Consider the following 17,502-nt stretch of genomic DNA (forward strand, 5'->3'; position numbering starts at 1 on the left):
ATTTCCTGCAAGATAGGGCCAGTAACTATGAAACTTCAAACCCTCTTGCTGAGAGGATGGCAGGCAGCGGCTACAAAGACTCCTGCAGCTGCAGCTGTTTTCCTTTTCTGGTCCTAAACCATTATCCTAGCAGATAAGCAGCCAAAGCCACAAGAGACACTTTTCTTTTGTCCATGTTAAGCTTTTGCATAAATGCCCTGTTTTCTTGCCTTTCCTGGTGGGGTTGAATATGCTGGAATATCTACATACTACATAATACTTACTGCCGTGTCACTTACACTTGGGTCCCAGAGTTTGTGAGGCTTTCCCAGGTAAGCTTCATTATGTGAATTAAGTCTGACTCATCCCTCAGTATAGGTTCTGAAACACCTTTGGAATTCTGAAGATCAGGTTGAACTCAAATGATGCTTCTGTAAAGGCTGAGGTAGAGGACAGGTGACAGGGGATAGTGAACAAGAGAGAAGGGAACCCATATCTGCTGAGCATCTATGATATGCTTAGCACCATGACTGGTGTTTTCAAGATGCTATTCAACTCTTGGAGGAGATCCCCCACTTTTCAAATTAAGAAATTAAAACAGGGAAAAATTAACACAGAGAATAGGTAGCAAATTCAGAATTCAAACTCAAACTCAACTCTGTGTGACCCTCTTCGGTCTACCACTCTACCTCCTCTGTTTATTTGGAAAGTGCAGAGTCTTTGTGCACCTGTAGATCACGTATGTCACTACCCTTTAATACCTTATATATGTGATTCCACTGACAAATTTACAAGGCAGAATGAAATACTGAATTAACCTTCAACATATTCTTAGAGCAGTTAGTGAACTGCATATACATATATGTATATATATATAAAACATAAACTTTGAACTACTTATTACTGTGCATTGAAAATACATGTAATTCCTTCTTCATTTATTACATTTTCATTGTCATTATTATATGCTAGTGATATCTATCCTCCAATGTGCTAAACAGGTTTATGGAAAGTTGCCACAAAGAAGCATAAATCCTACCCGTCTCATTATATTATAAAGGAGGAATGGGCTTTGAATCTCAACAAACGTTTTATGAAAGAGAACTATAATACTTAACGAGCCTGGATTCAGGGAGCCAGACTCCTTGGGTTTGAACCCTAGCTTTGGTATGTCCTAGCCTGGGTGACCTTGGGCAAGTTACTAAAGCCAGTTTCTTCAACTGTAAAATGAAGATGCTAACAATATTTATCTCAGTAGGCTGCTGTGAGTGTTTCATGATTGGTGTTCTGATGCCTAGGACAGAACCAGGCACGTGGTAAGTGCTCAGTAAATGTGGGCTGTTTTGTTTCTCTTACATGTGAGGAAACAGGTCTGCAGTTCAAGCTTGCTCGGGTCCCGGTGTTCTGTTGTGGCAGAGTTGGTGCTGACACCCAGGTCGCCCGTTCTCAGTCCACTGCTGGGCACTGCAGTGACCACCAGAGCGGTGCAGTGCAGCAAACGAGAATTTTCCCTCTACTGTTGCCCCTAGTCTAAGTAAACTGAAAATGCTATTTCTGTGCACTGAATGTCTACTGTCTACCATAAGGGCAATTTATCAGCCCAGTTCCCAGATGGAGAATCTTTCCCAGGGTCCCTGTTCACCGCCGAGTCAGCGGTCACAGTCTTGGGCTGTCATCCCCCAGCCCAGTGGTTCCCAGCAAGCCAAAAAATGTAAGCAGACTCTACCAGGTCCACAATCCCATATCTGTAATTCTGAAATCCAAAAAGCTCTCAAATCTGGAAGCTTTTTCTTAACTCATTTGACTGTAAAACTCGTTCAGACCTGAACTTATTTGGCGACACAGCACCTGAACTGACATGAGTTTATTTATCGTGTGTACCTATCCCTCATAGCGTGAGTCCTCGCACAGTTGACTGCAGATGTGCTAATGCTTTTGCTCACAGGGTACTGCCCAGCTCTCACAGGGATACCTATCAGCCAGGGTCTTGGCAGGAAGGGATGGGGTACTCAGCCCAGGTGAATGAGCAGAGTTTATTAAAAGGACTGTCTGTAAAGGTGTGGGTGGGGTGAAGGAACAACAGGGATGTTGCAGGAGGGCAGAAGGAGGGATTACGCGGTGAAGCAGAAGCTGTTACCACCCCTAGGCATGAAGGGCCAGATGGAGGTAGAATTACGGGAATCCAGAGAGAGCAGCATGGGAGAAGGCTGCAGTTAGGAGCTCTGGCCTTGGGTAGAAGGAACCAGCTGGCAGCAAAATAGAGAAGAAGCCTGGGAAATAAATACCCAACCTGGTTTTTCCCTCTCCTTCTAGATCTTCTGGTGGAGCCTCTCTTTGATCGCACCCTATCTGAAGCCAGAGGCAAGAGAGCTCACAGATGCAGACCATAAAGTGAGCCACTGGCACCAAGCAGGGGCATGAGGGTGGCAAGTGGATCTGAAGGGCAAAAGGTGAATATCTTGTACAGTGTATTCTATAAAATCTAATACATGCTCTCTACCACACTTATGAAACTTGAAAACTCAAGAATGCTTAAAGAGTTGTCGTTTATTAAGTCAACAGCGTATATCCACACTCAAAAAATATTAATACATACGTGTGAAACTTTTTTTTAGTTTGCAGTGCCATAGAGAATTATTATAAATGAATCATTTATAATAATTCCTTGGCTACCCTGAAAATTGCAACCATCACACTCAAGAGGGCTATCTCCTTCACTGATTCATTCATTGATTCATATCTTCACTCAACAAGATTCCTTACTGAGTGCCAACTCTGCAAAACATGGGCTCTGGGATGTAAAGATAAAAATGTGACACTAGCACTTCCAATAGCTTACAACTTAGGAAAAGACACTAATTTGTTGGAAAATAGTAATACAATCCTGGGTTAGCACAGTTTCATCTCAAACCTACCTTGCTGCTGTGGGCTCCATTCTGAGATTTTGTGGCCACATGTGGGCTTGGTGGGAAACACCACTCTGCCCTGTTAGCCCCGCGTGATGAGTGCACAAGAGCCAGGCGTGAGCTCCGCGCACACAGGGCTCTGGCTGACCGTGCTTTCGCTGCAGGGCAGGGTGGGGTGGTCCCCACTGCAGGAGTGAGAGCAGTTTCCTCTGGAGGGCAGAAGGAGGGGTTCCTTTGAGTTTGGAACACCTGAGAAGACTTCGTGGGAGTAGGTAGGGGGTTTTGAGGATTTCCAGACAGGAAAGGACAGGGAAGACCAAAGGCAAAGGTAAGAATGCAGGACAGGATGGTGGAAGTGGGCCACGGGGACTTGGGAGTAAAAAAGTAGTAGGTGACCAAAACAGATTAATGAGAACCTATTCTAAGGAACTTGGACTTAAGTTTGTAGCAAGTGGGTTACAACTGAGGGTTTTTGAAAAGGGGAGGTCCTATGTTTTAGGAAAATCACTTTCCCAGCACTTTGAATGTGGGGGAGGGTTGAAGAGGAAGGTGATTGAAGGTAACCTGTGTCCAGGGAAGCTCACTGTCACCCAGGAAAGAGACGGTGACGCGAGAACAAGGACAGTAGTGGTGGGAATAGAATTGAAATAATGAGAAAGAAATGACAGATGTGATCACTGTTGGGAGCGAGGAGCCAAAGTGACTCCAGGGTGTCTAAAATATGAATACTCAAGAGAAAGCGGAGAGCCCCTGCAGCTGGCATGAGGGAGAGCTCTGCAATGTTGGACATGAGTTATGGAAAAAATATTTTCAAGGAAGTATCCTGCAGGTATTTAAAATTGTGAGTCTGTAGTTCAGAAACAAACAAACAGAAAATGCCAAGGAGAAATTCCATGCCCAGAAAAGGTTCCACTACTATAATTCCTTACAGTGATTCCAAAATTCAAAAAGCTGTAAAATTACACACTTTTAAAAGTTTAGTGTCGAAACTCATTTGGTGACAAACCTGACCTTCATAAATGTAAGGGTATTAACAGACTTTATTTATCCCACTTAGGGTCCATTTATTTGCTGAAGGAATAATATATTTGAATACAGGGTTCTGTCCCAAATCACACTGGACAGGAGGTGTTCTATATTAAATGGTGCATGCACCAAATTACCTTTTAAAAGTAAAAAATATTTATAAATTCTAAAACATATCCCATTCCAAGGTTTTAGAGGAGGCATTCTGGACGTGTATCAATACTTATACTATTTCTTTATTTCATATTTTAAGAAAGCATTCTCTTAGTTTCAATGTATTTGGCATTAAACACAGTCGGCAAACAGATGCCTCTTTGTAGCTGAAATTTTTGGAGAATGAAGCATTCTTTGTGCCCCATCCATACACTGATGCTTCCCAAGTTTGTTTATTCAGAAAATTGAGATAATACTACTACCTACCTTACAGAGTTGTTTAAAGAGCTAATATGTAGGATCCAACACACAACGAGTAAGTATTTTAGTAAATGTTATTCATTATTATCCCACCCTTTTAGTCAACAAAACATTTTCTAAAAGGCATTTTGGATGAAATTTTTTTTTTTTTTTTTTGCTTTCCCAATCTCTGAAAGTGCAGTGAAAACAAATGTCTCCTTTCTTGATGAATGTGAAGGAAGCAGCAGAGGGAATCAACATTTCTTGAGAGCTAGCATGTACTTGATGCTTTTGACCCCACGAGAAGAATATTATTCTCCCCATTTCACAGATACAGAAACAGATTCTGAGATGTTAAGTAGCAGGATCCAGGTCACCCCTCAGTAAGGGGTGAACTCAGTTCTCCTTCGAGTCCCCTGCTCCCAGCGGAGCGTAAGAGGCAGAAGGTAGAATGCCTTGTCGGGGTGGGCCTCTGTGTAGCGTTCTACGGCTTCTCTTTTTCATTGGCTAAAAGACTGTTCTTTCCATCTGTGCTGTTAGTCTGATGGAGGTAAAGATGTACTTCAGATCCCAGATTTCTGACTATGCCCCCTTTTATCCGCCTCCCTGCCAGACCCCAGACCCTCCCTCAGTAAAGCCCTCTGGGAATAATAGGCTCTCTTCCCAGAGCGATCAAGTCTAATTTTCAGGCCAGCTGAAAGCAGGATGTGAATCGGAGCGGGATGGGGAGGACGAATGGGGTGTGGGAGTGAGGTAAGAGCCTGATGGTTGCGGCACCGAGGGTGAGGGAGGGAAGTGTTCTGCTCGTCGTAATAGGGCATTACCTGCCCGCAAGGAAATCACGTTGACTGGAACTGGACTAAGTAAACAGCAACGTGACCCGGTTCTTCAGTTTCTGCTGTGGAGGCTTTCAATGAGACAGCGTCGCCTCTTCTTCCTTTCCTCGCCAGCCCGCGCACGTTGGAGCCGGTCCCCGTGCTTCTCAGCCGGGGCTCCCCAGGCGCCCTTTCTTTCTCTGACTTCGGGCTGCCCAGCAGGAAATGTTCCTAGCCACGGGACAAGCCTCCCGTTTGAAGGGGTGGGGCTGGGGGGTTGAGAAAAGGAACAGGAAAAGAAACAAAGCAAGCAAAACTTTACTAGAGCAGCCAGCCCGAGCCCCTAAGCATCGCGGCGGGTTTCCAGTTTCCTAGACGCAGGGATCCCACACCTCACTTCCCCGGTCCCCGGCCGCCTGCACCCCGACGCCCCGCCTCGCCCTCCCCGCCCCACCCCAGGGGGGTTGGTGGGCGTGTATTTGAATCTGGGCTAATCGGCGGCCGGCGGGCGGGGCGGCCTGCCAGCGCCCCTGACAGCCCAGCGGCGGGAGGAGCCCCTCTGCCCTGGGAGCCGGACGGGCCGCTCCTCCCCGCCGGTGACCGGTCCGGTGCGCTGGCCCATGCTGGTCCCCGCCTTTGTTCTCGGGCCGGAGCGGAGACATGCGCGGCTGACGATGGAAGTAGAGGACTCGGGCGGCGTGGTGCTGACCGCCTACCACTCGTACGCGCGCCCCCAGCCGCCCAGCTCAGAGCCGCGCTGCGCGCCCCGGGCCGCCGCCAGCCACCCAGGCAGCAGGTACCCCACCGCGCCGAAGGGGCAGAGGTCTCCTGGGCTGGGGGATGGGGGGGGGTTCGTATGCAGCTGGGTTTTCCGCCGGAGCGTAGGACCACCATCGCTTGATTGTTGTTTCAAGTTTTGGTGGACTGGTTGAGTGAGCCTCCCGTTCTTTGTATTTGTCCTTGATGGGAAGTCTCAGCCGGCAACGGCTAAAGACGATGGCTAGGAGAGGTTAGCAGCGGAGTTGAATTCTTGGTACAACTTGCTGATAATAGGCATATGCCTGATGTCTGCCAAATTCACCTATTGAACTATTGGAGAATTTTAAAAAATAATTTAAAATGAAACAGCAGCGGAAAATGAAAAAAAAAGTAAAATATATTATCTTAAATCCTCAAACACTATCGAGAATTTATTTAGTAACTGCATTTCACAGGAGCTAAAGTGCAGCTGGAGAGTCTCCAAAAAGGAAATCTCAGTAGACTTTTAAAAACAATTTTATTTCTAGATTTAAAAAACCTTCCAATTGTATAAATACATTGGTGTCACTATTATTGCTAATGTTGACTCTGTCTATAAATGCAATTATAATTTTTCTTTGGATCAAAAGAGGTTTGAAGGCTTCTCACTATGTGCATTTTAGATTTAATATCTATGTTAATTAATTAATGTTAATCAGTCTATCAGTGTTCATGTATTTGATGCAAGATCAAGGCCAATGAGACTTCTATTAACTAAACGAAAATGTTAGACCCTTAGGAAGTTTCCTTCTGTGGACAAAAATATTACACTAAGTGAGATGATTTGATATCTGACACATATTTAGGAGAAGTATTATTTGTTTAAATGTGACTATCTGCAGTGGATCCACTGACGAATGGTTTTCTTTACTAGTGGGGAGATTTGAGTAGTGTGCCTTTTTGCATGTTTATTTTCAGTAATTTTTTTCTCATACTTTTATCTTTAGTTATGTGATAAAGATTACTTGTTTCCTAATTTAATTGACTTGCAAGGCTTTCAACAGATTGTGACTTTATTTCAAGAAATATCCTCTTGGCTAGCATCCATGCGAAGAGCAAACTGCATTGGCATGAGATCTGTGTTGGGCTTGGCTAACAAAGAAAATATTGTTTCTTCCAAAAAGAGCAGCCTGAGTGAAATCTAATTTTTATATAAAGACAATGAGAAAATAACATTTTTCTTCCAGTTTTAAGAGCTGTGCACATTATTTTAAAGGCTACTTGAAGGTACAGACTTGCATTTGTCTTTAGAGTGTTTTCTTTTCTAAACATGATCCTTGACTATAATTACTCCTATTATGAGTAACTATATAGATATACATGATTTGGTGAGAAGTGGGGGCCAGGTTTGTGCATTTTTAGATGGTCCTGGTGTAGCTGTCCTGTCTATAGCTCCCTGCAGCTGTCTGGGAGCAAGAGCCAGATTGTGCCATTTGGGCAATCCGAAATTACATCCCTTTCCATAGCAAACTGGAGAAGTTCCATTAACTCAGCATGTGGTCTCGTGAAATAGTAATATACGAGAGCAAAAGAGTTGCCTATCATAGTTAGTGTTTTGCTGTACAGTTGCCAATTAGATTTATGTTGCTCCAAGTTTTCATTTTTGTTGACTGCCCTGTACCCTCTGTATGGGAGCCTTCGTGCTACTCACCCTCTGATGCAGGAGATAGACAACCCCCGCCCCCTACAACTGAATTGTGAGAGAAGAGCTTAATTCCTTGGTTCTCAGTAACAGCGATCAAAAAGAGGTTCCTGTATTTACAGGGAGCCAGAGGACACTATCAATCATGCGCCTGGTAACAGAAGTAATCAGGCCTGAGTTATTAACCTTTGACTCACTAACTACTGATCAATACTCCCTTTCAAGCCAAGGAGCAAGATTGTATTGTTCCACTTATGAAGAGAGCACTCTCTCTTTCAAGAATACCCTTTCCTTTAAACTGCTTACATATGTGTAATGTATTTGTGGAGTAGTGACCAGTAATGGCACTAGGAAGCATGGGCTATTGTATCTGACTTTCTAAGTGTCATCTTTCTTTAGCTCTGGGTAGCATAGTTTCATTTCAAAGCAAGCCATCTCCTTATTTTCCAAGCCTATACTTCATCTAACTTTATGCGCTTTTGATTTTTTTTTTTTTTGGCCTATTTTTTCCACTAAAATATAGTCTCTCTCTCTCTCTTTACTATTCTCTTTTCTTCACTATTGTATCCCAAGTGCCCAGAGTAGTGTCTGGCCACTGTAGTAGCTCAATAAATTAATGAATTCTTACCAAATGGCCAAGATAAAATGGAAGGATTTTTAACAGTATGTCAACCTATTTGTGCCTACTATGTGCCAGAAACACAATAGGCATTAGTGATACAAAGAGAAATGAGATGAAGAGCCTGCCTTGAGAATGTAGCCCTTGACCTTTCAGATCAATAGGATTTTTAGAAAAAAGCTTGAAATAAGGGGCAACATTTCAAAATCAAGAGGCTTCAGATATAAATCTGGACGTCAGCTTCCCATTAAAAACAGACAAACAGGGCTTCCCTGGTGGCACAGTGGTTGGGAATCTGCCTGCCAATGCAGGGGACACGGGTTCAAGCCCTGGTCTGGGAAGATCCCACATGCCGCGGAGCAACTAGGCCCGTGAGCCACAACTACTGAGCCTGCACGTCTGGAGCCTGTGCTCCGCAACAAGAGAGGCCGCCATAGTGAGAGGCCCGCGCACCGCGATGAAGAGTGGCCCCCGCTTACCGCAACTAGAGAAAGCCCTCGCACAGAAACGAAGACCCAACACAGCCAAAAATAAATAAATAAACAAACAAACAAACCAAAAAAACCCCCAAAGGATCCAGCAACTGAGGCTTCCATGGGCTCCATTACACACCTGTCCCTGTTACTCTTCAACACTGAAGCTGGGTGTCCATTGTAATTTCTTTTGGGGCCTGCCCATTTTATTTTATTAAAGTGAGTAGCCAGTGTAAAGTGTACTTGCCAGTTACTCAGGCTCGGGGTCAGACTGCCAGACGCTGTTCATCACCTACACCGTTTCCTACTATGTGACCTTGGGCAGCCTGCTTCAGCTGCTTAGACTAGCATCCGACACCAAGGAAGCCCCTGATAATTGTAAGCTGCATTATTACTGTTACCGCTTTTAATCACAGCTGTTGACGTAAAGAGTAGAACATTTTTGGTACCTATCCCCCAAACTTACTCATGCAGGGAAGAGACTCAGGAGTACTAAATAAGCATTTGTTGTGAGGAGGGAAAGCAATTCCTTATTTCACAAACATTCTATATTTACATTCTGTTGTAAGGATAAAAGAGAACGAAGGATTACAAATTCTCAGTTCTGTTGAAACAAATGGTTGGAATTATCTTTAGAATCATGTGATTTTTAGAGAAGCTAAGCTCCTAGACCCTTATTCAGAATCGAGAGTGAAAATGTTAACATGTGTTCAAAATGATTTCAATTACAAAATGAAAGGTAGCTGAAGATGAAGCTAGATATCTTGTTTTTCAAAGATTTCCTAAGTTATATACAAATAACATATACAACATTTTTTAGTGAAGCTATAGTGTAAAATGGCTATGAGTATTTCTGATGTTTATCTCAATATACCATAAACTTCCTGAAAGAGGACAAAAATAGAGGAGGAAAAGAGCCAACTGTTCCTGAAAAACAAATATAGAAGCTCCCCAAGGTTATCCTAGGAATTCTAATTCTATAGCAATGTTAAAACTTTTGTCAAGGGCATATTGTTTCCTAATAGCATAACTGTTCATTATAATGGGAATGATTTGATTAAAATGGAATTAGTGGTGAATAGAAAGTAAATATTTTGTTTGTGGAAAAGACTAGAGTTGGCAACTTCTCCCCTCCTTTAAAAAATGTTTGGAACCATGGTCTCTATATTCTGCAGCCAGCAGAGGTGGGACCGAGCCATACATGCCCTTGAACTCCAACCCTGTATGGCCTTCCCTCTCCAGTAAGTGGGTTTCTTTTTTTTAACCTTGGCAGTGTGCAGAGAGAGGTAACACCCCCCATTCCTCTGCACCAGAGCTCAGTATTTCTACCCTGTAAGCAGGGGTCTTGCTGGGGCTGGGGGAGCCAGAAATGGCAATAAAAGTTTGTTGACCTGGGCTAAAAAAAAAAATCCAGGAATGTACCACATATTTAGTGGTACATTCCTGGATTGAAATTAATTAATTAGAAAGACATTTATTTCAAGGTGCCAACTCTTGTTCAGTTAAGCATTAATGTAGGTCTGTGTGAGCTTACAAACATATACACAGGTACACCAAATTCTGGGGCATAGTAGGTACACTTTTCTAGAGGATTCAGAAAGAGTAATGGAAATAGGATTCTTAGGAGAGAATGAGGTATTTATAGGTCATTCCTTATGTGAAAGCTGAAACCAGAGTTGGTGGCTCTGGTTTCTTTTTACAGTGGGGTCCCTGCTGATTGTAGGTGCCTCCATATGTAGAGCTGTTGGAAAACATCTGGCACATTTCCTTTGATCGTGTCATTTGGCTTAACATTTGGCCAGTTGCTCTGTCCATTTTTAACCTGCTCAGCTCTCCCTGATCATTAATCCTTAATGTATCCGAAAAAATTCAGGGAACTTAGAGTGTTGTAGAATCATTTTCATGTGGATGAAGATGATAACTTTCCCTTAACTTTTTATTTTGATGTAATTTTAGACTTCCAAAAATTTGCAGAAGTGGTGCAGTAAGTTCCCATGTAACCTCCTCCAGCTTCCCTAATCTTCCCTAAGATTAATATCTTGCAGAACTGTGTTCTATTATCAAAACCAAAAAATTAACACTGCTACAGTACTATTAACTAAACTATAGACTTTATTCTGATTTCACCAGTTTTTCCATTAGAATTGGAATTTTTCTGTTGTAGAATTGAATCCGGGACCCCACATTGGATTTAGTCATGACTCCCAAACCTCCTACAATCCATGACAGTCTGTTGTCTTTTCTGACTTGGCACTTTTGGAGTACCAGTTGGTTGTTTTGTAGGAAGTCCCTCAATTTGGATGGGTCTTATGTCTTCTCATGACTGGATTGAAGTTATGTGTTTTGGGTGAGAATTCCACAGAATGATGTCAGGCCTTTCTCAGTGCATCATTTGGGGGGTTCACGATGTCGCTGTCTCGTTAATGTTGATGTTAGCTCTGAACACCTGGTTAAGGTGTTGTCTGCCAGATTTCCCTATGTAATTAATAAATATCTTGGGAGAGATACGCTTTGACTGTGTTAACATCCTGTTTCTCCTCAAACTTTCCTCCTCTGATTTTCACATCCATCTACGGATCTTGCCAGTAACATTTATTACAGTGATGTTCTAATAGTGATTTTCAGTTTTTCTCAGTCCTCCTACGTTTGACTTATTTTACATACTATAAAATCCACATTCAGTATTCTCTCTGATTTTATTATTTGTGCTTTTTTGCCTTTAAAAAGTCAACCAAATGTAATCTAACCTGTTTTTTTTCACAGTTTTGCCACAAAGTACAATAAAATGGCTTAGTTTTATCTGATCTGAGTTCATGAAACCTATAAATTCCCTAATTTTCAAAATCCATGATTTTTTGAAAGCAAAATTTTATTACAGGCTTAATAGAAAAAATAATCAGAAAGTTGCTAAATTAAATGCTGTGTTCAGAGAGGGTGGTTATTAGGTCCCACTTTGCCTGGCACTTGTTACTGAGGCTGTCCTTCTGTTTTCTTGGCACTATGCTTGCATCTGATGGGAAACATTTTCCCCTTACCAGTGTTCCAGAGATGTTACTTGAACATTTGCAAATGTATCGTAACTAAAGCAAACATTCTAATTTGCATATAATCAAAATTTCTTCTTATTCCATCCTTAAACCAAACTATTTCACTTTTGAAGTCATATCCATTCTCTGTTTTCTCAATCTGTGGTCTCTAGATATCGGTTCTAGCAAAGATTAGAAGTAGAATGTTATATAGAAAAGCAAATGAAGGGAGTAAAATGTTCCTCAGAAGAAAATTTTGGAAACAAAGTTTATCCACTTAAACAGTAGACTTCATTTTGTTTTTAAGCCTCTTTGGATGAATATATGAAGTCAAATCTATCTTTAGTGCAGAAAAGAACCTTTTCTAAACGACTATCATCATTAAGTCAGTAGGAATTACAGTGCTGTAGTACAGGCACTGATTGAGATGTTGATGTCTTGCTCGCTTTAAAAGTAAATAGCCTGAGAGTGGCATGGACATATATACACTACCAAACGTAAAATAGCTAGCTAGTGGGAAGCAACCGCATAGCACAGGGAGATCAGCTCGGTGCTTTGTGACCACCTAGGGGGGTGGGATAGGGAGGGTGGGAGGGAGGGAGACACAAGAGGGAGGAGATAGGGGGATATATGTATATGTATAGCTGATTCACTTTGTTATACAGCAGAAACTAACACACCACTGTAAAGCAATTATACTCCAATAAAGATGTTAAAAAAAAAAGTAAATAGCCTATATTGGTGTATTGTTTTATTGATTATATAATTTAAATATTATTTATTATTGTTGTTGTTTTCCTTCTTTTCAGGCAGACCTTAAAGCCTTTAGCAGTACTTTTGTTCTTTCTAATATTCTATTTTTAACATGCTTTGTAATTTACTTTTGACTAGATAATCAAGCTTGTTGGAACTGTGTAAAGAGAATGCTGCTCAAAGAACTAAAATGTATAATCTAACAAAAGATTTTGATAGCATTTATTTCAGTTTCCTTGAGAATTTTTTGGTTTGCTTGTTTGCTTTCAGTTTCTTGCTATGTTCTGGTTACTTGAGTTAGTGAGTTTTGTATAATGTGTTGTTCTTTATAATGGGGAATTTCATGTATCCATTTCTTTGTGATTATTAGAGGATGTGCATCAAAATATTAATGTTGTGTCCAAAAGTGCCTAAAGTGGGAACTAAAGAAAGTAGTAGATTGTTTTACTATATATCATCTTCCTAAATATCTGTGGTTTATGACACATTCTTTGAGTATCAAATGTGTTACATCATTCTTCAGTAAATGAATATTATAGGTAAAACTATCCATTTGACAGGCATTAAGTGCCAAGTAATTCCAAGTGTGGGAGGACGTATGCTAATATCAAGTTGAGAACCAGCTGTGGTGTCTCATGTTACTCTTACAAACTAATTAAACCTATGCATTCCATTTCTGATCCCTTCGATGAATAGATGATTGCTGCACACAAACACACAATACCAAAGACAGGAAGGAGAAGGAGAGACTGGAAACCAAAGGCAGAATAGTATGTAGTAGTTTTAAATTGTGAAACACTTGAGAAATATTTGTACTATTTTAATAATTCTAAGTTGTGGTGCTGATTATCTTTTACGTATAAGAGATAAATCTTTATTCCTATGTTAAATTTTGTGGTCAGCCACAGAATTTGCTTTTGTACATCTGTAATGTATAGGGACAAGAATTCCTTTGAAGTTTCCTGTTCAGTATTGATTTATGAAAATCAATTTAGAAAACACTGGACAGTGCCTTTGGCTTTATACAAAGGCCCATCAATGGATTTATATTTTTATAGAGCTGTAGAGAAACCTGACAGGTGTTTAGAAAACTAAAATGACATTATAACTGATAATATGATATTTGATCTCTTTCCTCCCCACTTTTCCCTACCTTCATTACCATACTGAAAAATTCACGTAGTAGCCAAAGTTAACAGGTCAGTGGTTGGGACTAAACCCATATTTAAGTGGCTGCGCTGTAAAGCGAAACACAAGAGGATAAATGTAGCTAAAGAAGTAAGGACTAGACCTCCTTTCTGAAGACTTCCTTCACAGTAGTAGCCAGAAGGGTTTTTACCTACCATAACAATAATGATCTGTTGGTAATTCATCACGCACAGTCCTGTAGTGTCAATTCTTTAAAAAAAAAAAAAAAGGTGCCAGGTTTTATTGATAGCTTACTGAGCCTGACATGCACTATCTCATTTAATCCTCACCACAATCCAGTGACATGGGAGGAAACTGAGGCACAGAGAAATAGCCCAAGATCACACAGCAAGATAATGGCAGCCCTTCTAAAACTGGTGCTTTTAACCCGTTATTTAAATCTTGAAACATTATTTAGTATATTGTGGATTTAGTGTTTTTCTGCCACAATTTGGTTATAGGTTTATTGAGAGCAGGGACAGTATTATCATATCCCTGCTTAGCAACCAGCTATACTAACTTTCACATAGTAGATATTATACTCAGTTTTGATTTAGTCTTTCCTTTTGCAGTCATGTCTATTCTGTGTTAATGGAATGAGCATGGAGCAAGTTAAATATGAATGGATATAAATAGTTTTTTTGAGAAATTTTGTTGCCATGTGAAGGAAGTAAAATAATAGGATTTTTTAAAATTTAAAAGCTATATACTTGCCCATCTTGCAGTCTTATTTAGGTAACTATATTTTAAAATAGACAAAATGTACTACAGAAGTCATTCAACTTGACCAGGAAAGTGAGATCCAAGCAATGAGTTATAGGAAATCTTCCTAGGGCTCTTTTTTAGGCAGAAGGAGGGGAGGGCAACTTTTAATCCTCAAACCCTTAGGTTCATGTTCTTAGAATTTTTCATGTTAGTTTTATTAACCATTTTCTTTAACTACTAAGATAGATTTCTATGGTTAAAAACTTATTTTTCACTTTGTTCCTTCCATGTGACTTATAACAGTTCTTAATGCAGGGTGGAGAAGCAATGCTCCATGAGAATTAATGGGGTTTTCCTCTCCTGTCTCCTAATATTCAATCAAGTTTTCACCTTATCTTGATTTTGAAGCCAACCAAGGGACAGGCAGGTCCTGAACCATGCCTTTTGTGAAGACCAGTTCTGTTCAAAATGGTGCTCAGAAACTTAGGATAAGTTAAGATAGGTTGTGCAATCCAGTCCGGACCCCGAGCCATCCCTGGTCTCCCATCAGCCTGAGCGCAGCCCCTATCCCTCAGTGACCTTGGAGCCATGGATAATGCTGAACCTAAATTGGGCTTCAAGGATTTCTGTTTAGGAAACAAACCCAGGGCCCATTGTAGTCTGGACTTGAATCTTCTGGAGAGGTCAGCATCAGAGTGGCCTCCAGGCACTTGTGTTCATTTTCTGAGGTATTCATTTCGATCAACTTTGTTTTTTAGAACACTGGAACTACAGAGGCTGGACAGTCATTTTAGTTATACCTAAACAGTTTGGTCTGGGCTTCTCTGCCAACTGCCATGTCTTTAGAAGTCTTCTCTAACTATTTTTAACTAGCCAACTTGTTCAGAGTGTATTACTAATAGGAACTAAATATCATGAAAGACCAGTAATGAGTGAGGACTAATCTCTGTGGTACAGCTGGGAAGCAAAGTATGGAAAAGTGTCTTGTCGAAAACCTCACAAGGAATAACCAACTTGTTGAGCCAGGCTCTGAATTTGTTCTGCTGACCCCTCGTCCCCTGCTTACATTACCACGGCACCTACTCAGGCCCACAGCATGGACCAATGTGCTCTGGGAACAGTCAGGCCACCAGCAAGGAAAACATGGAGGAGGGGAAAACTGGCTCGCAGATGGGAGAACATTAAAGGTCTAGGACTGGAGAAAAGGTGGTGACCGTTAATGAGAACGACATTTCCTTAGCTTCCTTTCAAACACTATTACAACTCCCCTTGCACGTTATCTCACCAAACGTAACTTGGAGAGTCTCGAAAACACTTGCTGCGACTTTTCATTGGCATCTTGAAGAAAAACATTTGCTGACCTCAATAGAGTAAGCAATTAAATGGGAAAAGAGCTGACTGTAAGTTTCCGTAGATTCTGTTTTGAAAAAACAGAGGATGCCTGGCCCCTGTGATTTTTAACATACCACAACTTAACTTCTCTCCTCCTCATTTACAAAGCTCAGTGATTACAAGGTCGACTTGGCAACTGTTTTTGTAAAATCAAAATTGTGCTTAGTTGCAGAAGGCTCCACTCCAGAGGACTCCCACCTCTTCAGTTGCTGGAAGCATGTAATTGGAAAAAGCAGGCCCTGCTCTGCTTGTTTAAAGCTGTGTCATCCTTTGTGGGGCAGTGAGTCAACACCAGCTAAAACAACATGAGTCATTGCTTAGAAGAAGCCCAAGTGAAGCTGATTTCAATTATACTTATCCTAAACAAACATGATACTTCTCTTATCCAGACTCTTAAAAAAGTTCTTATTGTGGGAGTTAAAAAAATTAGCACCAATTCTCTTTAGTATCCATGTAAGTACTTTGCACTCAGAGGACTTTTTAATGGGTCTTAAGGAGGAACTCTCTTCAGTTAATCAAATTTTACACTGACTTATTCTCTCTTCTGTCTCTTCCACTCCCCAACCCCACCCTGCTCATACCCGATTCAGATCATTACTATTTTAATCTGGTTTCAGAGCTATTGGATTAAAATCCATAAAATCAAAATTGTGATCTTGTAACTGTTTGCTCCTTCTGTTCCAGGATCCCCCAGTGTCTTTTCTTCTCTGGAGTATAACAGGTGGCTTTAAGGCGCACCGTGACTATTTGGAAGGCTAATGCCCTTGTCCAAGTAAAGATGATGAGAGCCTAGACTAGGGTCGTTCGAATATGGATGGAAGGGAGTAATGGAGTCTTTGGGAAGACAAGCAATGAAGTTGGTATGATTTGGTAATTAAATGCATACTGGGGACCAGGAAAAAAGTCTTGAGTTTTTGTTTTAGAGTGTTATTAACTGAAATTGAGAATTCTGGTGGATGAGCAGATTGGGGGTGGGAGAAGTTTAGCCTGTGAAATTTTGAGCTCAGTGTATATACCCAGCTGATAGCTGGCTATACAAGTTGGAAGCTTGGAGATCAAGGCCAAGACTTCTAAGCTATTTATTCATGGGAATCTTCAGCATTTGAGAGGTAGTGAAAACTGGGACTGGATGAGCTCTGGCAGGAGAGAATAGAGAATAGAGTCTCTACAGAGACAGCAGGGGAGCACAGATGGAAACCCGAGGAGCAGTGCCAGTTAGGGAAAGGCAGAGCTTTGGGAGCCTCTGATGGAGACCAGAATGGAGCATTCTGGAAGCCAAGGCATTAGGTTCAGAATGAGTGGACAACCATAGCAAGATAGCTAAGTGACCAATAAGGTCAAGACTAAAAATTGTTCACCGGATTTGTAGTGTGGATAACAATGAAGATCTTTGCGAGCGTGTGTTTAATGGAAGTGCGAGGTGGAAGCCTGTCTGCTGCAGGTTGAAGAGTGAGTGTGAGGTAAGGAAATAGAGGCATCAAGTGGAACCTGTTGTAGGAGCTTAGCTTATGGGAAGGTGAAGAGACCGAAGGGGGGAGCTTTTAAAACTTAGCAAAAAGAGCTGAAAATTGGCTGAACGTCAAGAAGGAAACCTAGCATTTCTAGAATGCAAGATTTAAACACATTTAGTCTCCTATTTATAATCCTTTGATAACATTTTTGCATTTAGGATGAATCTTTATCACTAGCCCCACAGTAGTGCTTAAGCACTTCTGGAACAAGAGCATTGTCTGTTTTCTTCATTGCTGAATCCTTCACTACCTTCCCCCCGCCCCGCCCCCCCCCCC

At 41.4% G+C, this 17,502-nt stretch overlaps 1 protein-coding gene across 11 annotated transcripts in view; it reads left to right on the plus strand.

The window, feature by feature from the left end:
• Window positions 1–394: 394 nt before the first annotated feature.
• Window positions 395–17,502, plus strand: part of ARHGAP28 (Rho GTPase activating protein 28) — a 162,624-nt gene continuing 145,516 nt past the window's right edge. For 6 of the 11 annotated variants that reach the window (XR_014233997.1, XM_082353550.1, XM_082353556.1 and 3 more), the window contains exon 1: window positions 395–5,915. Coding sequence is in view for 5 of the 11 variants with exons in the window: in XM_082353550.1 (XP_082209676.1) it covers window positions 5,740–5,915 (176 nt within the window). In the remaining 6 variants the exon portion in view is untranslated. The remainder of the gene's footprint in view (window positions 5,916–17,502) is intronic. The other 5 variants (XM_082353561.1, XM_082353560.1, XM_082353562.1 and 2 more) reach the window with 2 other exon arrangements.

The sequence above is a fragment of the Balaenoptera borealis genome (genome assembly GCF_965194805.1).
Source record: "Balaenoptera borealis genome assembly, chromosome: 14".
In the NCBI taxonomy this organism is placed as follows: domain Eukaryota; kingdom Metazoa; phylum Chordata; class Mammalia; order Artiodactyla; family Balaenopteridae; genus Balaenoptera; species Balaenoptera borealis.